The sequence below is a fragment of the Syngnathoides biaculeatus genome, chromosome 17 (assembly GCF_019802595.1).
Source record: "Syngnathoides biaculeatus isolate LvHL_M chromosome 17, ASM1980259v1, whole genome shotgun sequence".
Classification (NCBI taxonomy): domain Eukaryota; kingdom Metazoa; phylum Chordata; class Actinopteri; order Syngnathiformes; family Syngnathidae; genus Syngnathoides; species Syngnathoides biaculeatus.
Genome location: NC_084656.1, coordinates 21,360,888 through 21,384,834, shown reverse-complemented (window position 1 = coordinate 21,384,834; position 23,947 = coordinate 21,360,888). Strand labels below are relative to the sequence as shown.

At 43.2% G+C, this 23,947-nt stretch overlaps 1 protein-coding gene across 8 annotated transcripts in view; it reads right to left on the bottom strand.

Moving 5' to 3' along the window:
• Nucleotides 1-3,788: 3,788 nt before the first annotated feature.
• fibcd1b (fibrinogen C domain containing 1b) overlaps nucleotides 3,789-23,947 on the bottom strand; it is a 103,409-nt gene continuing 83,250 nt past the window's right edge. For all 8 annotated transcript variants that reach the window (XM_061801763.1, XM_061801764.1, XM_061801766.1 and 5 more), the window contains 2 exons: nucleotides 9,318-9,497; nucleotides 3,789-5,876 (listed from right to left, as the gene is read on the bottom strand). In XM_061801763.1, coding sequence (XP_061657747.1) covers nucleotides 5,611-5,876; nucleotides 9,318-9,497 — 446 coding nt within the window. In that variant the 3' untranslated portion in view covers nucleotides 3,789-5,610. The remainder of the gene's footprint in view (nucleotides 5,877-9,317; nucleotides 9,498-23,947) is intronic.

The window sequence follows — 23,947 nt, the reverse complement described above, 5'->3', positions numbered from 1 at the left end:
CTTTGCCGCTTATCCTCACCAGGGTGGCGGGGAGTGCCGGAGCCTACCCCAGCTGTCAACGGGCAGGGGGCGGAGCACACCCTGAATTGGTCGCCGTCCAATCGCAGGGCACATCGAGACAAACAGCCGCACTCGCAATCGCACCTACGGGCAATTTAGAGAGTCCAATTTAATGTTGCATGTTTTTGGGACGTGGGAGGAAACCGGAAAGCCCACCCGGAGAAAAGCCACGCGGGCACGGGGAGAACACGCAAACTCCACACCGGCGGGTCCGGGATTGAACCCGGGACCTCAGAACCGTGAGGCCAACGCTCTCCAGCGGAGACACCGTTTATTTATTTTATTTATTGTTTATCCATCCATCCATTTTCTTTGCAGCTTACCCTCACGAGGGTCACAGGGTTATTATTGATTGTTTATGTAATATTTGTGGCCTCCACGGGAATTAATATGAATTTATGGGATTGGAGGACACCTGGAAATGTTTTTTTTTTTTTTCTTCATCCTAATTTGTTGGCCTATCTGGGACAGAAATGTTTACGGGGATTTCACACCGCTAAGTGAAAGTGTCTGCGGGGGCCGAATTAAAAGAAGAAAAATCCATTTTTTTTTTTTTTTAAAATCACGGAAAAAAGATGAAATGGCCGTCCCTAATGAGCGCTACGGAGTCAGGAAGACACACTGGAGGCTGCCCCTCTCCTCCACTTAGAAAATGGGAACGTTTATTAAATGCTGACAAGAACATCAAAACACAGAATCAAGATTCAGCCCCGGGGGGGGGGAGATAAGAAAGCAAATCTCGAGTACGTCACGGGGAAAAAGACCAAAAAAAAAAAAGGGGAAGCTTGGCAGCTTGGGAAAAGGTTGGAGGACCTTTTGGGAAGGTTTGGGGAAGTGTTTTGGGGAGCTTCGGGACGGATTTGAGGATTTTGGTTTGGGGGTGCTCTGGAACCGTTTGGGCAAATTTGAGGACCTTTTGGGGGTTGGGAAGATTTGGAAAAACTTTTTTGGGGTTGGAAAAGCGTCAGAAGATTTTGGAGACTTTTGTGAAGGAGTTCCAGATTTTTTTGGGAACATTTAAGGAAGGTTTGGGGGATGCTTGGGAACCGTTTGGGCAAATTTGGGAAAGTTTGAGGACATTTTGGGAATTTGCCAGGAGGTTGGGAAGATTTGGAAAAAAAAATTTGTGGGTTGGGAAGGTGTCAGAAGATTTTGGAGACTTTTGTGAAGGAGTTCCAGATTTTTTTGGGAACATTTAAGGAAGGTTTGGGGGATGCTTGGGAACCGTTTGGGCAAATTTGGGAAAGTTTGAGGACATTTTGGGAATTTGCCAGGAGGTTGGGAAGATTTGGAAAAAAAAATTTGTGGGTTGGGAAGGTGTCAGAAGATTTTGGAGACTTTTGTGAAGGAGTTCCAGAACTTTTGGGAACATTTAAGGAAGGTTTGGGGGATGCTTAGGAACCGTTTGGGCAAATTTGGGAAAGTTTGAGGACATTTTGGGAATTTGCCAGGAGGTTGGGAAGATTTGGAAAAAAAAATTTGTGGGTTGGGAAGGTGTCAGAAGATTTTGGAGACTTTTGTGAAGGAGTTCCAGATTTTTTTGGGAACATTTAAGGAAGGTTTGGGGGATGCTTGGGAACAGTTTGGGCAAATTTGGGAAGTTTGAGGACATTTTGGGAATTGCCAGGAGGTTGGGAAGATTTGGAAAAAAAAATTTGTGGTTGGGAAGGTGTCATAAAGATTTTGGAGACTTTTGTGAAGGAGTTCCAGAACTTTTGGGAACATTTAAGGAAGGTTTGGGGGATGCTTAGGAACCGTTTGGGCAAATTTGGGAAGTTTGAGGACATTTTGGCAATTTGCCAGGAGGTTGGGAAGATTTGGAAAAAAAAATTTGGGGTTGGGAAGGTGTCAGAAGATTTTGGAGACTTTTGTGAAGGAGTTCCAGAACTTTTGGGAACATTAAGGAAGGTTTGGGGGATGCTTTGGAACCGTTTGGGCAAATTTGGGAAAGTTTGAGGACATTTTGGGAATTTGCCAGGAGGTTGGGAAGATTTGGAAAAAAAAATTTGTGGGTTGGGAAGGTGTCAGAAGATTTTGGAGACTTTTGTGAAGGAGTTCCAGATTTTTTTGGGAACATTTAAGGAAGGTTTGGGGGATGCTTGGGAACAGTTTGGGCAAATTTGGGAAAGTTTGAGGACATTTTGGGAATTTGCCAGGAGGTTGGGAAGATTTGGAAAAAAAAATTTGTGGGTTGGGAAGGTGTCAGAAGATTTTGGAGACTTTTGTGAAGGAGTTGGGGACATTCCAGAACTTTTGGGAACGTTTAAGGAAGGTTTGGGGGATGCTTTGGAACCGTTTGAGCAAATTTGGGAAAGTTTGAGGACCTTTTGGCAATTTGCCAGGAGGTTGGGAAGATTTTGGAAATTTTTTGTGGGGTTGGGAGGGTGTCAGAAGATTTTCGAGACTTTTGTGAAGGAGTTGGGGACATTCCAGAACTTGTGGGAACATTTAAGGAAGGTTTGGGTGATGCTTTGCAACCGTTTGAACAAATTTGGGAACGTATGAGGACCATTTGGCTATTTGCCAGTAGGTTGGGCACATTTGGATTTTTTTTTTGGTGGGTTGGGAGGGTGTCAGAATATTTTTGAGACTTTTGTGGAGGAGTTCCAGATCTTTTGGGAACATTTAAGGAAGTTTTGGGACTTGTCGAAAGGTGGGGAGACGTAACTGAGGAAAGGAAAGTGTGGGGATGTTTCCGGAAGGTTTGGGGAACTTTTGGGAAGTTGCGGGGACCTGTCAGGGAGGTTTGGGGAAGGTTTAGGCCTTTTTGGTGGCAACTGAACTGGACTACAGAGCTGATGGTTTGACTCTTTCATCATCTCGCGTAATAAAGGACCGAAATGAAAAATATAACAAGGGCAGGTGAACGGGAAACAAGCGCGGCTGCATTTCAGGTGACGCTCGGCTCCAACATTTATTGAACAAAGCAGTAACGTATACAAGAAGCACAACGTCGTTTGAGATGGAGGGCGAGGGAAGGGGGGGTCAAGGGTCGGGGGTCGAGGGTGCAAGCGCAGTTCAACACAGTACCGGTAGGTGGCGTCCACTCCATTGGGTTCACAATCACGATAAGTAAAAGCGCCATCGAAAAACAGCGTGGAAATCCTTCAGTTGGGCAACACAAAGAGCGGCAAAGGGTCGCGGGTGAGGGGGGGGGAGGGGGGGGTCTTATCGTACACAACCGTCACATGGCTCGGACACGCTGAGGGCGCCTCCGCACGCACACGCGGGTCCATTTTTAAAAACATAATTGTGCATGTTTCTGAATGTTTGGTGGGGTTTTTTTTTTGTGTGCACTCGATACTACATTTAAGGCCAATGATTTTGTCAAACTTTTTTTTTTCCAAAACATAAACATAATATTAAAAACAACAACAAAAGTCATTAAAAGCAGGACATACATTTTGTGCTTTTTTTTTTCTCTCCCTTTCATTATTTAAAACTTACAGTAGTTCTTTGTATATTGGATTTTTTTCAACCACAAAATCACATAACCCTCAAAAAAGTAAAAAAAAAAAAATTCTAAATTTTGCATTTCAAATATTATTAACATTATGAGTTTGTATCCAGGACCAAAAATAAAATGTATTTCTGAATTTATGTTTTTTTTTTTTAGTTTGTATGAAAACCAAGAGAAAAAAAACAAAATTTTTAATCTAAAAAATGTGAAAAAAAATATGGATTTTTAAAAAAAATTAACCGTAAAGCAAAATGATTTTGGGAATTATATTTAACAAACTAAGGAAACGTATGCTTTCTCATATGCTTTTTAACTAGAAATAGACATTTTTGTTTTTTTATTATTTAACAATTCAAAAATAATACATATCCTGGATTATATAAAAACAACAAATAAAGCAAAAAGATACTAATAATCCATTTTAATTTTCATTCAAAAGTTTGAATATTTGCCAATGAGCTAATATATTTAAAAAAAATCTAATCTCCATATTTCGTCCCACTGGAATTAATTTTTGCATCTTTTCCAGAAGCGACTTTCTTCCTGTTTCCGATTGGCTTAAAACGAGCAGCGGTTCCTTCAACAACTTTCACATTTTGGACAAAAACTGAAAACATAAAAAAAAAAAAAAAAACCTCCCCCGTACGTGCGGAAGCGGCCCGGCTCCATCTTTGTGGTCCTTTTTTTTTTTTTTTTTTTTTTTTGCGCACGTGTTCACATTTCCAACATGTGCACACGCGCGTCTGCGCACCGGCCACGCTCCGCCGGCTTTTTTCGCTTGTTTGTCGCCAAAACATCAGCGGTGGGGGAAGGGATTTGTGTACGTTTGCAAATTTGTGTGCGTACGCGAGTACGTTTGGGATGTGTGCTTTAGGGGCTCGACGCAGTACTCCATATCGCCACCAGGGAGAGTCCGACGACCCCGCCTTGTCCATTTTCGTCGTTTCCCCGCCCCCGTTTTTTTTATGTGTTCAGCTCATTTTTTTTTAAGCATCGTATGAAAAAAACAGACATGCTCTAAAAGTCGTACACTGTACAGTCGGATCTACACTTTTTTTTTCTTTTTTTTCTTTTTTTTAAAGCTTTCAGTACATCCAAAGAAAGGGACGAAGGAGGGAAAGGGCCGCACCGGAAAGTCAAAAATAATCGTTAAATGACGAGAATAAAGCTGTTATCAAAGAGAAACAAGTCATTTTTTTATTTGCTGAAAATGCGCAATATTTTTGTCAATTAAGTCCATTTTTAATTACATTTTTTTAAACACTCCTTTCATCCCCCCCCAAAAAAAGACTAACCCAGCTAAAAATAAAAAGGTAATTTCCCAAAATGTACTTTTTCTTCTTGACAACTTTATCCTCGTGGTGTATTATTATTATAATTATTAATTTTTCTTTCCTTGTGTGGCCCTTAAGACACACCTTCATAAAAACGAAAATAAGACGACGTACAAATCTGAATTGCACCATTTGTCTGTGTGACGTTATTCTTCTATTTATATATTTCATATTTATTTATATATTTATATATCCATACGGTGTTTTGCCTCATTCGCATGAAAGGAAGGAACAAAATATATATATTTTTTTTGTGGAAAAATTTCGGGTCAGACATTAGGGCACAACAGAAGGAGCGTCCGGACACCAGACGATTGAATCGAGGATTATTATTATTATTAGCATTTTTTTTTTCTTCTGGGGGTTAACGCTTGGCCGTTCGCGGACGCGCAAGGCGCCGGATTACCATCTGCGTGCGCCGAATCAGTTGGCCGCCGTTCAGCCGGCGGGCCCGATCCCGCAAAGCGGTCTCGTGCGCTCCCCCCGACGGCCACGGTCGGAGAAAACGAGATCCACGGCGGCGGCGGCGTCGTCTTCCTCCGCTTCCCGTTTGGTCCTTGCTAGCGGCGAAGCCCAAAAAAAAAAAAAAAAAAAAAAAAAAAAAAAGGAAAATAGAGATTTATTTTTTTCCCCCCTCACAAAAAAAAAAAGAGGCGACAAAAAGGGGGCAGACATCAAGAGGTGGTCCCCCAAAAAAAACCAAACGCCGAAAAAAATAAAAGAAGAAGAAGACGAGGGAGGTGCGGGAGGGAGGCCTCATTTCCTCTCCTGGTCGCGGGTCGGTCGGATCTTCATCTCGGAGAACTTGAGCGAGTACTGCCAGCCGGTCCACGCCGACCACTCGATGCCGTCGGCGTAGGACGTGTGCTGGCCGCGCAGGTACTGGCCGTTCAGGTTGGACGTGTGGCAGTTGCGGTACCACCAGGCGCCGTGGTAGAAGGAGGCGCAGTTGTTCTCCGAGTGGTCGTTGTCGCGGTCCTTGGTGGTGAACTTCATGCCGTTGTGCTTCAGGAGGGAGTCGCCTGCAGCGGGGTGGGGGGGACGGGAGGAACCACCACGACACGGGGGTGGGGGTGGGGGCAAAGCAAATGTATTCGTATAGCGCTCGTGCATGTGACGTCGCCATATTGCAGGTCGAAAAGAGCTGCTGGACAATGTGGGGGGGGGGGGGGGGCGCATCGAACCGGAGCAGAGTATTCGCAGTCCCCGAGACTGGTTGTGCCGTTGGTTGGCGCAACAGACGAGAAAGATATTCAAAGACATCATTCGCTGGAATATCAGCTGAAAAGACCGGAAAAGATGGACGGATTTCGGCAATTAAACGTGATGGATGGTGCCCGACCCAAATACGCACACGCCTGTGTAGCGATCGCTTCACTTCAGGTAGGAATTCATATTCTCAATCTCAAATCCCCAAGAAGGATTTATGATGCCAAGTTGGTTCATTTGAGAACAATGCGTTTATTAAAAAAAAAAAACGGCAGGGAGTTGTCTCCAAATGTAGACGGAAGCGTGTTGCAGCCACACATTAAACTTTGATAAACGTCTCTCCAACAGATGGGGTTTTTTTTTACGAATATGGATTTTTCTCAAATGAGTGCAATGAATAATTAAAAAAAGGAAATAAACCATCAGTCACACAGAGGTAGGTTAACGTGTGGTCGCGACACGCTTCCGTGTACGGGGGCTGAACCTATCCAAGCTTTTTATTTTCTTTTTTTTTTTTAAATACACATTGGACTCATTTGAGAACAATGCATATTAAAAAAAAAAAAAAAGTCTGTTTACCGAAGTTTTTTAACGTGTGGCCGCGACACGCTTCCGTGTACGGGGGCTGAACCTATCCAAGCTTTTTATTTTCTTTTTTTTTTTTTAAATACACATTGGACTCATTGAGAACAATGCATATTAAAAAAAAAAAAAAAAAAAAAGTCTGTTTACCGAAGTTTTTTAACGTGTGGCCGCGACCCCCCCCCCCCCCCACCCCCCCCCCCCCCCGACACGACTTCCGTGTACGGGGGCTGAACCTATCCAAGCTTTTTATTTTCTTTTTTTTTTTTTAAATACACATTGGACTCATTTGAGAACAATGCATATTTAAAAAAAAAAAAAAAAAAAGTCTGTTACCGAAGTTTTTTAACGTGTGGCCGCGACACGCTTCCGTGTACGGGGGCTGAACCTATCCAAGCTTTTTATTTTCTTTTTTTTAAATACACATTGGACTCATTTGAGAACAATGCATATTTAAAAAAAAAAACAAAAAAGTCTGTTTACCGAAGTTTTTTAACGTGTGGCCGCGACACGCTTCCGCGTTCACGAGCCGTCTTTTCTTGTCCAATCATAGTTAATGAATGCGAGTTTGTGTAAAACTAGGGGTCATTTATTGAAATATTATTTGTCTTGAGAAAATCTGAGTGGCTCCATCGCTATGTGGGATTTATTCTCGATTGATAACAGATCCAGCTACAAAGTATTTGTGTGCGTCCAGATCTTTCTACGCTTTCAAACTCTTCCGTGTAAATCTCGCCGACTTACTGACCGGATCCATATGTCGATCCAGTTGGTTAAGAGTCCGATTTCATATCGGCAAAAACATCGACTCGGCATTAAATATGGGTCCTCTCATTTTTCCGCCTACCTTCGTTTCTTATCACTTTCTAAATGTCTGACGGTATCGGACAAAACTCTGGCCGTCGTGCCGTGAGACACGTTTTCGCGTCGACTCCAACCGACTTAGCGTTGAGGAACGCTTTGCTAGGCCGGCACTTCCGGCCAGTGACCTGATTTGACGACTTTATGTGCACGAGCGCTGTAGCGCATTTCAGACACAATGCGTGATGAAAAGCATTCAAATACATAAATAAAAACCTCCGTCGGCAACTTATTACTGCGTAATAGCTAAATGGCGCTTTGCTTTGGACTCTGGTCTCGGTCTTCTCCGAATCACGACCTTTGAAACACGAGTAGAAGGAAGACCTTCCCTTCTTTTTCTTTCTTTCTTTCTTCCTTCCCTTCACTATTTCCTGTCCTTCCTTCCCAAGAAACGAGAAGGAATAAAAAGAAGCACTTCCCACCCTAATGGTGTCTTCTTTTCGCAAAGTGTTTACTCCTTTGATTTTTCCCGCGGATCCTCAACACTCATACCTTTCCGTGCACACCCCCCCCCCATACCTCCTCTCAGCCGCCTCCCCCTTGAGAGGGTGGGGGGGGGTTGGGGGGGTTCCGTCGCTCGCATCCCGAAAGGTTGAGCAAATTGCTTTTTTTTTTTTCTCCCCCCCCCCCGTCTCGGCTACGTCTCCGCCTCGGCTTTTTGTTTACATGGCGGCGCAATTAATCTGCTGTAATTTCATTACAATGACGGTTTGTGTGTGTGTTGGGGGGGAGTCGGCAGGCATGTGCATGAGTCACCCGATGTAATACGCACTAAACCGGAGTTGTCAATATTTCATATTGTTCAGGGAAGCTCATGAGTTCACCCGAAAAATGCAAATCGGGGTTTTCGATGTTCAATATCATAACAAATGCATTTATGACATAACCATGGACTAAAGTCAAGTGACTTTTTGGGGCGGGGGGGGGCAAGAAACAATTGCATGTACCCCCACTTGGGTATTCTTACTGAAATTGCTTTCGTGGAATAAAAATTGTAAGGACAAAGTCATCATTTTTCATCGATCTCGGGGGGCCGCCACCTTTCGCAATGTCGCCCTCTGCTGTCAAGCGAAATGAAGGCCACAAGGTGCCTCGCACTTGCGGTTCTGAAAGTCACGTGACCTCACACAAAACTGGGGGCTGATTACGTGACGGTTTGCGATGACCGGCACGACGAGGGCTTGACTACGTGACGCTTCGGACAAAAACTGGGAGCTACTTTCTTTCCGGCTTTGGTCGCGCGACCTTCACAAAGTTTCTTTCGGCTTGTCCCTTTCGGGGTTCGCCACAGCGTGTCATCTCAGACGAACGCATATACATGTTTGGCACAATTTTTACGCCGGATGCCCTTCCTGACGCAACCCTTCACGACGGGTGTTTATTTCGGTCGACAGCAGAGGGCGATGTTGCCAAACATGGCGACCCCTCCAGATGAATTGAAAAGTGATACATTTATCTGTTCAATCATGAACATAGTGTCAACTACAATCCTGCTTTTATACCATGATGGGAGGGAAAAACTAGCGGTCGATTACGTGGCTGGTTTTCAAATTAAAAAAAAAACCATTTTCACAAGGGGGAAATATATTTTTTTTCAGTCACCCTTCATTCGAAACTTTTAAAGTAAAACCAAGATGTATTAAAAACTAACTTTTGATGACGTTTTTTTTCTATTATAACAATGGTTTTTGACAGGATACGAGACCACGTCCAAAGGCGCGACCCGTTCCGATGAGGACTATCTTTAACGCTTAAACCGAGGACCCCGGGCTGCAAGGTGTCGCCCCAAAAGTGCCCCCCCAAAAACTTACCCGCGTTTCCCGAGTAGTCTCCCACCGTCAGCGGGTAGCCGTCGTCGTCCGGGTCCACCGAGAAGAGGCCCACGCCGAAGGTGCCGTACTGGGCGTACGCCGTGCCGTTCTCGAAGTCCTCCAGGTCGATGCGCAGCTCGTAGTTGCCCTGGATGGTCAAAGCGTGGATCTGCTTCAGTCCTGTCGTCGGGGAAAAAAAAAGTCACATTTGATCCGTTTTAAAAAGTTCAAGCCAGTCTAAAATTATCCGCACTTTGCTTCGTTTAATTCAGCGATTCACAAGGTGGCGCCCACGTAGCGCTCGTGCTTCCCCGCCTGCTTGTGTCATATTTCCGTGGAACCAATCGTGAGCAAGTTGCTCAAAAATTCATCGGCCATAATTTGTGAATTGCGGATTATTTATGTACGTTTTTTTAATAACTTGAGAAGCCATCAATGCCCTAACCAAGAGAAAAACAGTAATCGGTGTCAAGGACACTCCGGTGACATTTACATTTATTAAAGTCATATTGCTCAAAATAAATACTAAATTTAAAAAAACATGACGTCATCCTTGGGGAAATGAGAATCCCCACAAAATCAAACTTAATTTCTGAAAAATAATTCTCCCAAATTTAACTGATTTTCAGAAAATAATACAGATTTTTGACTACATTTCCCCCCTCATTTCTTTGTCTTTTGATGACATTTTTTCTTGATGGCACACTTATTTTTTTTTGCTGTTATTCCTAAAAAAAAACCTCCCAAAAAGAACTTTTTTCAAAAAATATTTATAATTTTCATACAATTAAATATTTTTTCATTTAAAATATTTTTTTCTGGGAAAAAAAAGCTATTTTGATAAAAACTGATTTGTTTTAAAGCATATTTTTTCATAAGAAAATCTTTTTAAATAAATCTCACTTTTTCCTACCCCCTCCAGAATAATTTTTTCTTTTTTTTTTTCATTTACAGTCAAAAAACGACGGGGAGTCAGTCGTCTTCAACATACACGGAAGCGTGTTGTGGCCACACATTAAACTTCGGCAAACTTCTCCCCGGCAGACTTGTTTCTCATATGAGTCCAATGCGAATTTTAAAAAAATGAAAAACCGTCAGTCACACAGAGGTTTACGTAGGTTAACGTGTGGCCGCGACACGCTTCCGTGTACGGGGGCTGAAGCCTATCCCAGCGTTTTATTTTCTTTTTTCAAATATGCATTGGAATCAAAATCAAATTTTTTTGGATATTTTGACAAAACTGATTTGTTTTAAAGCATAATTTTTCATAAGAAAATCTTTTTAAATAAATCTCACTTTTTCCTACCCCCTACAGAATAATTTTTTCTTTTTTTTTTTCATTTACAGTCAAAAAACGACGGGGAGTCAGTCGTCTTCAACATACACGGAAGCGTGTTGTGGCCACACATTAAACTTCGGCAAACTTCTCCCCGGCAGACTTGTTTCTCATATGAGTCCAATGCGAATTTTAAAAAAAGAAAAACCGTCAGTCACACAGAGGTTTACGTAGGTTAACGTGTGGCCGCGACACGCTTCCGTGTACGGGGGCTGAAGCCTATCCCAGCGTTTTATTTTCTTTTTTCAAATATGCATTGGAATCAAAATCAAATTTTTTGGGATATTTTGACAAAACTGATTTGTTTTAAAGCATAATTTTTCCTAACAAAATCTTTTGAAATAAATCTCACTTCTTCCTACCCCCTCCAGAATATTTTTTTTTATTATTTTTCTTCCATATCTGACACATTTTGTTCATTTTGATGACATAAATCCTGCCGTTGCCTTTACAGTCACTGTGGGTGGAGGCTGCCAAGGCACCGACTCGGATTTTCTCTGACATGTCTCTCTCGGGGTGGGGTGGGTTGGGTTTGGCGCGGGGGTGGGGGTGGGGTACAAAACAAACAACAACCGCTGGCTTCCACTTGACTTTCGCACGTCAAAGCATCTTTTAAATTGTCGCTCAGTCCTGAAAAGCGAGCGCGTCAAGACGGGGAAAAAGCGGCAGAAGCTTTTTCCGGGCGCCCGCTGAGTCGGAGTGACGCTTCCCAGGGTGGGTTTTCCCTCTCGCGGGGCGATCAAAGACGCGTCGCGGCCACAAACGCGACATCCCGCAAACACGGACGCCGACTCTGCCCCGAGAAAAACAACTCCGCTCCCTCTTCCGAGGGTTTTGAGGTGCGTTTCGGGCGCCGAGGCCGCGATCTGACACGGAGCGTTTTCACGCCGACGCCGGACATGCCATAAATCCCACGACTCGACTGCGCTCCCAAAAATCACCAATGGCAAAAAAAAAAAAAAAAAAAAAAAAAAATGATGAAAAATACTCTCGCCCAACAGTAATCATAAAAACGTACGGTAGTTACATCGTGATAATTCAACGGGCATTGTGCTGCTCCCACTGCGGCATGGCAAAGCAGGTGGTGCCGTAACACAATCATACTGTACATACATGGATCCTACACAGATATGAAACAGATTAGGATCAAAACTAAACTCGAATAAAAGTCGTTTCATCGCAGAGGATAAAGAATCTACGCCTGTGAGTGTCGTCGTATTCTCTTTCTACGTGTTAGTACCGCTTGTGTTCAGATAAAACTCGCTGGAATTTTTCAAAGTAACGCAACATCAATGCTAGTTTTGCTACCATGTTAATGGTATGTTTCATTGTGTTTTAGCATTGAGCTAGCAGGACTTCATAAGGCTTGTTGAAATAAGTATACAGCACGTAATTCTTTGGTTTACGTGTAGTTTGAGCGTAAACTGCAACTAAGGGGGGTAATAAAGAGCTTCAAGATTATTTTTTAAAACTATTCTTCATGCCAAATTGGTGCTTTTTCCGAATTTCTAAATTCTGAATTTTGCTGCAACTTTAGTCTAAGATGGAGGAAAAAGAAGAAAAAGATTACTTTTTGTATATATATATATAAACATTAAATTGCAAAAAAAAGCACCTTTACTCTGGTAAGATTAGAAAAGATGATAAAACGTCTTTTCTTGAATAAATTACTTGCAACTATTTACTTGCTAGATTTTATTTGGTAATAATTTGCTCATTTTTACTTTCTCCTCACAAATTTTTAATGCATATTTTTGAAAATAATTATTTTCTAAAAAAATTAAATTGATTTTTTTTTTATCCAAATTAAAAGGAGGCAGTGTACACCCTGTTTGGTCATAATTTATTTGCTTATTTTTACTTTTTCCTCACAAATTTTTATGCATATTTTTGAAAATATTTATTTTCTAAAAAAAATAAAATTGATTTTTTTTTTTTATCCAAATGAAAAGGAGTCAGGGTACACCCTGTTTGGTCATAATTGCTTATTTTTACTTTATCCTCACAAATTTTCATGCATATTTTTGAAAATATTTATTTTCTAAAAAAATACAACAGATTTTTTTTAATTCAAATTAAAATGAGCCAGGGTCCACCCTGTTTGGTCATAATTTATTTGCTTATTTTTACATCTTCCTCACAAATGTTCAACGCATAGTTTAGAAAATATTTATTTTCTAAAAAAAAATACAATTGATTTTTTTATCCAAATTAAAAGGAGGCAGGGTACACCCTGCTTGGTCATAATTTATTTGCTTATTTTTACTTTTTCCTCCCAAATTTTTATGCACATTTTTGAAAATATTTATTTTCTAAAAAAATAAAATTGATTTTTTTTTTTTTATCCAAATGAAAAGGAGGCAGGGTGCACCCTGTTTGGTCATAATTTATTTGCTTATTTTTACATCTTCCTCACAAATATTTAATGTATATATCTGAAAATATTCATTTCTTGAAAAACACAATTTTTAATCTCAATTAAAACCATTTATAAAATACAATATTTTTACTGGAAAAATATGACTTTTTTCCCCCCCTCAAAAAAAAATATATATTTTTTTTGAAATCCCTGTAAAAGCCAACTTTTTCTTCCACACACACAAAAACTTTTGCTCCAGTGAGAAATCCATTTAGCCCCCCCCCCCGTCCTAAATCGAGTCGCACGATCGACGCTAAAGTCCATTTGAATCCAACTCTCCTCTCTGCCCCGTTTGTTCGGCCGAGCGCGAGCATCGGACCGTCGGCGTCGAGCAGGACGCCCGAGAAATGTTCCCCGTTCGGTAGAAATCGGGAGTTCGCCGAGACGGGGCCTCCGGTCCCGGAGCGCCCCTGACGGGGGCGAACCGACCGCTGAGCTGGATTTTCGCCGCTAATTAGCATGACGGCTAACTCCCGGAACCTCTCGGGGCTTGTACGTTCAAAAATAAAAAATATACACAGCACATCATTTCTATTTGCGAATTCCTACGAGGCGTCGCTAAAGAGCCGATCCCGGAGTCTCCCCGGCGGAGCAATCAGCATCCGGTCGGTTCATTCAGCGAGCAAAATACCTCGAAATCCTCCTCGTGCGAACGCCCATTTCCAACAATCGCATTTAATTAACGGGGAGGTACACCTGAGCATTCCCCCCCCCCCCCCCGCCCCCCCATTCCGAAGGAGAAACACGTCGGCTGCTCCTTCGCTCGTGTTGCGCTTTAATTATTCCAAATTAGACTGGAGCCAGAATTCTCGCAGGCTTTAATTAAAGTTATGTAAATACACTCTCGCAGCCTTATAAATAGTTGCGTGTGCGCTTCAAGATGATTATTTTCATTTTTCTGGTTTTTTTTTTTTTTTTTTTTTTTGTATTTTTTTCCCTGAAAGAGGAAAAAGGCCCCAAAGTCTTTTGAAGTTTGTCAAATGACTCCACAGGGCGACGCTCCCCCGGGGTGATGTGGCGCCTCTTTTTCAAACGGGAACAACATCCAAACTATTTCTGTCAGTTTGCCATTTATATATGATTTTTAATTTTTTTTTTTTTTCCGTGTGTTTTCGTGTTTGACTCCCCTCGCCCGATTTTCCAGTTTGTATGGGAACGAAGCGCTCACGCTTGAGAATATTTAGAAAAAAATAATAATAACTGCAGAACTCAAAACGCTTCGAACCGGTACAGTGAAAAATGTCGCAGTGAATATCAAAAACTAGAATTTTATGCTAATCAGAGTACTGTACTTTCTGGGAAAATAAATGAATAAAAACACCAATTTAGGTCTTTCAAAATTGAAATAATCCAAGAAAAAAAATACAACTTTTTTTTTGTTTTTTTTCTTCATTTTTTTTCCCTCAAAAATAAAACAATTTCCCCAAGAATACCTATTTTTATAACCAAATAAAAAAATGATATATTTCAATTTTTTCTTGAAAATAATTTTTTTTACCATTTTATCAGGGGATTATTATATATATATATATTTTTTTTTTTGCATCTTGGTGCATAATGAAAAATTCAGTTCTTGAAAATATTTTTCCAGTAAGACTACTTTTTTTTCCTGAAAAAAAATGCAGTTATAGCAAATTAGTTCTTAAAAGTAAATAAAAATACAGCAGTACCTCTATTTACGAAATTAATCCGTTCCGGAAGTCGTTTTGTAACCTGAATTTTTTTTCATAAGTAGAAGCGCACTTTACATGTACATGTACTGAAAAATAACTTTTACTATATGTTTCTGTATTTTGTTTTTGACTCATTGCCATAAACATCTACATTGATTGAAAAAACAAAGAGAGCAACTTTATTCTTGGAAGATTACATTTCCAAAAATAAATTTTTTCCAATATCATTTTTTTTTCTTAGCGCAGAAAAAAAAATACAACCTAATTCTGTATTTCAAATACAGTACACCCTAATTCTAGAATAATAAAAAAAAAATACAATTAATCAAAATATACACCTATTTCTAATTTCTTTTCTGTTGTCTTACAATGTATTCTTGGAAAATATGAAACCCTTTTCTTGAAAAAAAAAAAAAAAATTCTAGAAAAAAAAAAAAATCAGAAAAGTGACGATTAACAGTAAATGAATAAATAAATAAAATGTATAATTTTTTCATAAATTCCAAACCCAGGTGGATAAAGTACAACATTTCAGCTCGGTTTTTTATTTTTGGGAGTTTGCGTCAGCAAGCTTTCAAAGCCCCCGTCAAAGCCGCCACTTTTTCACCACTTATTTTATTTTTTTGCTCGTCTCTTCTCGATCGTTTTGTCCGCTCAATTTCGCGTCGCCGGTTGAAAGTGGTCTTCACCGTATCAAGACGAAAAGAGCGAGCGGGCAAGGCCGATCTCGTTCGGCGGGTTTGCAGACAAAGGGACGGAACGTTATGAAACTGCGCCGGCTAAATCCTCCAATAAAAAAAAATATTACCTTCTACAAAAACAACCCCCAAAAAAAAAACATTAATCCATGCCGGTATTAAATTTAGAAGCCATCCAAGTGGGGGCAAAGCTTTGTTCCGTCCATAAAAGATGATGTATATCTGCAATTACATCATTAAAGTGGGTCACGCTGATCCGGAACTCGTTTCTCGCAGCTGCGCTTTCCTCGCGGGAAGCGGGACGAATTTAGCGTGTTAGCCGCACGAAGCGTCGCATTTGTCACCTGTTCCCGTTCCATTCAAATAGCGCCGAGCCGGAGCCGATTACGGGCGGACGTACGCTCGTCGTAAACGCCTTTCGAACGGGACCGCGTTCTCGTCGGAACTGCGGGTCGTCCGGAAGCCGGGAGGGATACTTTGAACGGAAAATGCGCCGAGGATCGGCGAAATGGATTTTTGGAAGCGGCGGAGTGCGTGTCCGGTTTTAGCCGTGTCTCCAAGACCTGGAAAAGTACCCGGGCAGGAGAACAACCGGCGTACTGTACGTACAACTGGGAGACCTGAAGAAAGCCGTTCCCGGAAAAAGCAAATCTCGCAATATTGTTATAAAACTTGTCTAGCGCTTCCGTTACCAAGCACGTACAATTTGGAGAAGACGGATCAAAATCCCCCCCCCCCCCCCAAGCCGTGTCGGCTGTATTTAAATTTGTTCCTCGCCGCTATTTTTTACGGCGCTTCCTTTTTCCGACATAAAACGTAAGCATTTCTCAAAAGTATTTTAAGCATTCAAGATACGAGAAAAAGAGGGGGAAAAAAGATGACAAATGATAAAAATAAAATCATAGCTGTGGTTACGGGGGCTCTTTCCGTCTGCGGATTGGTGGCGCACTTTTTAGAGTGTCGAATTGAAGCCGAAGTCCTCTTAAGATGAATTTTGAGGAATCTTCCGGAGGGGGTTCGGCCGAGATCCGGGGTTGCACCGTGCACCGCTCATCGGCCGATGGTATCAAGGTGGACGGTCGTGTAAAAACAAAAAAGGAGAAGGCGGATGATCCCGAAACCCACCAGAGGAACGATTAGACTTTTCTGCGCCGCTTGTGACATTTCTCGCAGTTAATTATTCATCATGCTTTTCTGCCTGCGTTGCCTGGGGGGCAGCTCCCGAGACGACTCGACGGGAGCGAAGCAGCTCCCGTCTTTGCGTCACCATAACGCAAGCCGTCATTCTGTGGTTTTTTTTCTCCTCCGTGACCCCCCACCCCCTCCAAAAACCTCTTCACTCCCATCCTGTTACTTCATCTTCCTGTCAAGCTCGGCTGAGATTGTGGCGCGGGACGGCGTACGAGGAGGACGATTCTCGAAAGCCGTTCCGGCGTTGGGGCTGACGGTGGGCGGCTCCGGGTGAGCTGATGGTCAGCGGGGTTGTGTTTCGGGTTTTCTCGAGGACAAAAGTCCTCAGCTCCGTCTGGACCGTCCTTCGGTGAGGCGGTACCGACATCCACGTTCATAGGGTTGTCAAAAAAGCGCAAAGGATAGTTTGCTCATGACGGTGGGCGATCCCGGGAGGCGGCGGCGGCGGCGATTTGACGGACGGACGTAGTCCCAGCGGGTTACGGAAAAGTACAAGGAAAGACATTTGCCGTTTGCTTCGTGACTGGGCCGACGTGGTGGTGGGTAGGGTGGGGTGGGGGGACGAGGGACTTGGTTTGTTGACGGCGGACGTCATCCGCCATTGTCGTCTGGAGCCGACGCGACATCAAAAGGTTAGAATAAAAGAACAGAGACAGGTGTGCGCTGAACTGTGACCACCCCGCCGCAACCCCCCCGTCAATGTTCCCGAAGGCGACGGTGACATTTGGCGGGACAAAGAAAGAACGGAAATAATTGTCTGATTCTGTCACATCTTTCTTCCTCTTTTCTGAAGCGCTTCCTCGCAAAGACCTACCGAGGACCCCCCGCTAAACCGGTAGTCGGTTGGTTATCGAGACAGTTTCCCCTTTTAAAGCTGCCGGGACGGGAGGGGGTGGGGGTTGGGGGGCTTCTGACACCCCCAGTCCCGCTACACGGGCCTATTTTTTAGCTCCCACCTCAAACTTGACTGATCACTGAGAAAAGCACCAAAAAAATCCTGATCCCATCACGGCGGGCGGGAGTTTGACGGCGACGACTCAACGCCGAAGGACTTGCCAGACGCCGGAGTCTTCATCCATCTCGGGAAGAAGAAGAAGAAGAACGCTCCCGAGCTCGGCGGCGGGAGACGTGCCGCATCCCCAGGCGGAGTCTAACTTGGGAATAATTATCAGGGGAATGTTTGTTCACTTCGCCCACAGCGCCCTCATTACTCCTCTCAGGAGCGACATTGCGGCGGATTTGAAACGCTTACATTTTCACAGTAGCAATTATTAATTCGGCTGCTTTTTTATTCTTTGGGTTACCGCAAATCTGTGGAGTCGCGGTGCTCGAACACGAGCTTGATGACAGCTTGATATGTACTCATCGTGGGTCAAAGGCATCCGAAGGATCCTTTCAAAGGTCCTTTCGAGTTGTTTCAGTTTTTAAATGTGACAAACAAATTAGTAGCAAATAATGACTTTGTACACTCCTCTCACTTAATTCTTTGGCACAACTCTCTCATGTCAAGATTGGCATTAGACCAGGCCAGGACCACGGAGCAGTTCTTACAGATCTCGATGGATGTCACGAGTTAGTTGCCTAAGAGTAGTGGTTACAAATCCCCTGACAACTTCCTGTTACTGGACTAGTTTGGCTCATTTTAAAACGGAACTTGACACAATTCTCTCTTGAAGAGTCTGACAGACCAGGACTATGGACCGTAGAGGGTAACCTCCAGACTAAGACTGAGGTCAGGTGTGCTTTCACGAGGAATTCTTGAGGGGCAAAACAAAAGCTGCGGAAGCTTCGTCTTACGCAGCTCATTTAAAAAGTGACCTAAACACGACCGGTGATGGACAAAACGAGGAACATGGACCAGATCCCACAGACCAGAGCTGAGGACGGGAGAGCTTATTTCAGCACTTGAGAGATCTTTGAGCAAGAAATCAAAATTTTGATGTCTTCCTGGTGTATGCCACTCAGTTCCTGCTTAAGTCAACGTGACTCTCTCCCGTCAAACACCACCCATAGACAAAATCCTGCAGACCAGGACAATGGACCGTGGAGAGGAGCCTCCAGACTAAGACTGAGGTCGGCTGTGCTTTCACGAGGAATTCTTGAGAGGCAAAACAAAGCTGCGGCAGCTTCCTGTTACGCAGCTCATTTAAAAAGTGACCTAAACACGACCGACAAAACAAGGAACGTGGACCAGATCCCACAGACCATTGCTGAGGTCGGAAGAGCTTATTTCAGGTCTTTGAGCAAGAAACCAAAATTTTCATGTCTTTCTGGTACACGCCACTCAGTTCATGCCGAAGTCAACATGACCTCTTCTGTCAAACACCAGCCGTAGACCAGATCCTACAGACCAAGACTGAGGTCAAGGAGCCCTGGAACTGAAGCGACGTGAACCACACCCCCTGCGACGACTTCCTTTGCAAGTAGCGCTCGACTCTGCTGTCGACTTCAGAGACCCCCCCCCCCCCCCCAATAAAGCGCGTCAGACCGTGCCAGCAGGACCAGCTGAGTTTGCGCTGAACTCCACTCGACTCCCTCCCGACTCCCGCCTCCTGCCGCCGCTCCTCCGCTCCCGCCAGCTGTCACTCGGCCCGGCGTTGCCTCCCAGCGCTCATTCCAAATGAATGAACGACGCCGCGCCCGGTCGCTTGTTGACGCCGACGGTGGCCGCGCAGAGCCGAGTACGAGGCCGGGAAAGGAGCGCGTCGCGTGTGCCGGGTGGCAGGAAGCCACAGCGCTTGAGTACAGTTTTTAAATATCTGGATTCTACTCGAGTTTTCATGAGGTTAGTCACATGTTCCACGGCAAAGCACTCCACAAATACAGATTTGTATCAAATCCAGATAGAAATATACTCTCATACGGCAAAAATTTCTTTGTATGGTAAAGATTATTGTGTTATTATTCCGTTTGGGTAATATTGTTAAATACCCTTAAGCTAGTATACAACATGCTAGCTTAACACATGCTAGTGATTGTCATGTTGGGACACGACAACAACTGCTACGACTATAGTACAAATACTTTGTTATGGTACTTTAGACTTTGACTCCCTAAATTTGAAAACAAATATTTGTACTTTCATCCCTTCCCAAAGAGACATGACAAACGAATACCTTAAGGTCACTTTTGGCCTTTAGGTGCCTCGGTCCGTTTTTCCTCCTAACAACCGTTGTTTTGGATCCCAAAACTGTTCGTGGCATTCATTGTTGGGGGGCGTGACCCTTAACTTTGTGGAAAAATAGTTGGGTTTGTACACCAGTACTCCGGCTAGAGCTGTCCTAGCGACAGTTCTCGCGTAAACTGACCAGGTCTGTTGGGTTCAGAGGCAAAACGTTCTCTAAAACTATCAGAACAGTCCAGTCGCAACCGATTCGGTGCCTTGAAAACTGCGAGATATCAAAATTGTTTACAATGGACTGAGAAGAAGTTTCTTTCGGCTTGTCCCATTAGGGGTCGCCACAGCGTGTCACCTCGGATGACACGCTCATATTTGTTTGCCAGAGTTTTTACGCCGGACGCCGTTCCTGACGCAACCCCTCAGGGGGAGCGGAGACCCCTTTCGGATCTTAACTCACGACCTCTGCTTTACCAAACCAATGCTCTAACCACTGAGGTAAAATTGTAGTAAAATTAAAATTAGTATAGTATAGCACAGTATTGGTAAAATTGTTGACCGTAGATGTCAAGTCAGCTAACAGGAAGAGCACCTGTCCCCCTCCAGACCTGCAGGGGGCAGAGAAACCTCAATCGCACAACTCTTCAAACTTCCTGTCAGAGGCTCGGGGCGGCCACGCAAGCTCGCATGCTTCCGGTGAGCAATATGGCCGCCCCTGGCCTCTGACAGGAACTTTGAAGAGTTGTGCGATTGAGGTTTCTCTGCCCCCTGCAGGTCTGGAGGGGGACAGGCGCTCTTCCTGTTAGCTGACTTGACAGGAGACTAAGGAGTTGAATCAGTTCTTCTTTACAGAGGCATCTGCAGTTCTACTTGAATACAAAGGGAAGTAATTTTGCCACTTTTTATCCCGCCGCAGCCTCTGGGGGATTTTTCCATTTGTTTTTTTTTTTTTAAATTTTAAAACGAGGGGTGGGTGTCACGCTAATTGGCAGTTGCTGACGATGATTTAGCAGCGCACCGACAGATTTATACTTTATCGCCGTGTCGCCCACCCGCGCGATCATTTTCCTCCCGCGTCGCCGCACGACCTCGCGCGTGAAACATCGGGGCGAGAATAATTCACAAGCGGGTAATTTAACGCCGAGGAGGCAGTAAAAGATGTCTACCGTGACGACGCCATTCACCGGGATGACGGATGGGGTGCGCCTTTTTGTTGCAAAGCCTCCGCCGAGGTGGTTTTGTCTGGAGCAACTGCAAACACGTCATTAGCTTCATTAGCTTAGGACGCTATGCTAGCTTCTGCGTGTTTGTTGCAAAGCCTCCGCCAAGGTGGTTTTATCTGTACCAACTGCGAACACGTAATTAGCCTGTGACGCTATGCTAGCTTTTGTGTGTTTTTTGCAAAGCCTTTGCCGAGGTGGTTTTGTCTGTACCAACTGCGAACACGTAATTAGCTTCATTAGCTTACGACGCTACGCTAGCTTATGTGTGTTTGTTGCAAAGCCTCCGCCGAGGTGGTTTTGTCTGTACCAACTGCGAACACGTAATTAGCTTCATTAGCTTACGACGCTACGCTAGCTTATGTGTGTTTGTTGCAAAGCCTCCGCCGAGGTGGTTTTGTCTGTACCAACTGCGAACACGTGATTAGCTTAATTAGCTTACACCGCTATGGTAGCTTATGTGTGTCTATCGGCTAACACTCTATTTACCATTAAATTACTTCAAAAGCAATATAATAGAAAAAAAAATGTACACCAGTAACCCGAGTTTCCCTCGTTAGCGTCGGAGGCTACGCTATGAATACGAGTTTCTTTTTTCATCATGTCATGTCTGTGTGATTTTTCTGTCCAATGCGGAATTTCAAAACTTTCCAAATTGACGTTCAGGACTTTGAGATGTGCGAACATCCGCCGTAGGCGACGCGCGGCCGAAAACAAGCAGACGACTCGACGTTCCTCTGAAGCAGGACCGCGAACATCACACAAATGACACGTTCGAGATCAGCCGTACTTGCAACCGACCGGACGCCGACACCCGTGTTGTCCGCCGCGAGGGGTTGACCTTGCTTTTCGAGAGGCGTGGAAGGTACGAATAAAATAAAAAAGACGAGATGAGAAGCTCCGAGGACGCCGGACAACGGGGATGCAAACGAAAACCTTGAAGCTGTCTGTTTGATATTCAGATTTCTTGATTTTTTTCAAGCGCATAATGAGAATCCGGCGCCGCCACCGAGAATCCGAAGGGAGTCTGCGGCTTTAAGGGCCTCCGGCACTTTTTTTTTTTTTTTTTGCATAATGTGACATTGCCGCGCGTTCATCGCTAATTAAGCACGAGGCGCCATTAAAAATTCTCCGATTGACAAAAGTCCGAGTCGAAGGTTTACGGATTTGATTTGTGGCGAGTGACCGACGTGAGCGCCGTGAGCTGGCGTTTTTGTTGTTGCCGGGAAATCAAATTTGGCAATGAAATCAATCAAAACAATATGCTAGCTGAAATGGGCTATTTTTGTTTATGGAATTTGTTGTTGTTGTTTTTTTTTTTCTTTCACAAACTGTTGAAATGAAAATGAACGTTAAATAAATCATCACAAAAGAGCAAGATTACAACAGCTAATAACGTAGCAGTCAGATTGACAATTTTTAGAAAAACATTCTATTTTTTTAAAAAAATGGATTGGGTACCACTAAGTTAATAGAAATTAAAATGTTTGTGACATTCATTGCTTTTTTTTTTTCCCCTTGGCTTCCAAAAATGGTTCATAACAAGTGCGCCAATTATGATCAAGAGTTAGCTCGTTAACCTGATAGCATCATTTCCCAAGTAAATTTATTCAATTAAATGTATTCATTATTATTAATGGTTTTATATATACAATTATTTATTTACGAAATTAAAATGTATTTAAAATTTGGGGAAATTCAAGTAAAAATAGAGATCGACAACTATGCTATTGGGCATAATGATTCAGTAATTAATTCCATGAACTTTTTGCTGATGATTGAAATACATTTTTTTTTACACTTGTTTGATTTAATTTTAATAATTTAATTCCATGTTTTTTTTTAAATGTAATGTCATTTTTCCTAATTGCAAATTTTATGACGGCCTTTGATTCATTTATTAAAAGTGTGTTTTGGACCTATGTAATAGGGAGGTATGTAATTATCCATTTATTATTTCGTGTCATTTGTGTTGATTTAATGTGCAGTTATTATATAGTTCATACACTTTTAATTGTACTCGCTCAAAGAGCTTTGTTATTAATTTAATGGCATGAAAAGTTGATTTATTGGCATTTTTTGCGTTTATTTAATGGTCACATACTTCCCATTTTCTTTTTAGATCAATAATTTGTAGCGGGGGTGGGGGGGGCACGTCGCGATTCGGCCAATCAGCTCATCGATCCCGCCCACAACTTCCTCGATGGTTGACTTTTAAAACATTCATTTGTTTCATCGCAATTATCAGATAAGTTGAACATACCGACTAAATATTGTATTTCATGAATACGTAAATCCCGCATATGGACAATTGCCTTATTTCCCCTTTTAATGAATCCGTTTCTATATTCACGCGCCGGTGGCAGAAACGAGCGGTCCCGATTAAAAATGCAACCGACGCCTGTTTTAAGTGCGACCCGATGAGCGCGCACTTGCGCGTTTCCGAGGCGAACACGGCTTTCGACAGCTTCTAAAACGCCGTACATGCCTGCCGTCGGATAAATATTTCATTAGCGTGAGAGTGGCGGAGTAAAAAAAATGCTCGTTAGCTGAACAACAGACGCAGAAGATGCACACTTATCTCCGCTCCCGAGAGAGAATGTTTAATTTAGCCGCCATGTTGATTACCGTAATTCCCGGCCTGCGGAACGCTAACGCTAACGCTAGCATCGCGCCAACAGGGCCAGTTAAAAAAAACAACAAAAAAAAAACATACCGGCAAAAATCACCGAGACATGGGAGTAACACATTAGCATGCTAGCGCTAACAGGGCCGAACCGGTAAAAGTCACTTCCCCGGCACGGTCTCACTCTTAGCTTTTTTCCCTCGAGGTGCCCCCTTGTGGCCGTGAGAAAAATGCGCAAATTAGCCGCATCGCCGCATAAATCGCAGGGTTGAAAGCGTGTGAAAAAAGTCGCGGCTTATGGGCCGGGAATTACGGTATTTCTTTTCTTAAAGAAACAGAGGACAAAAGT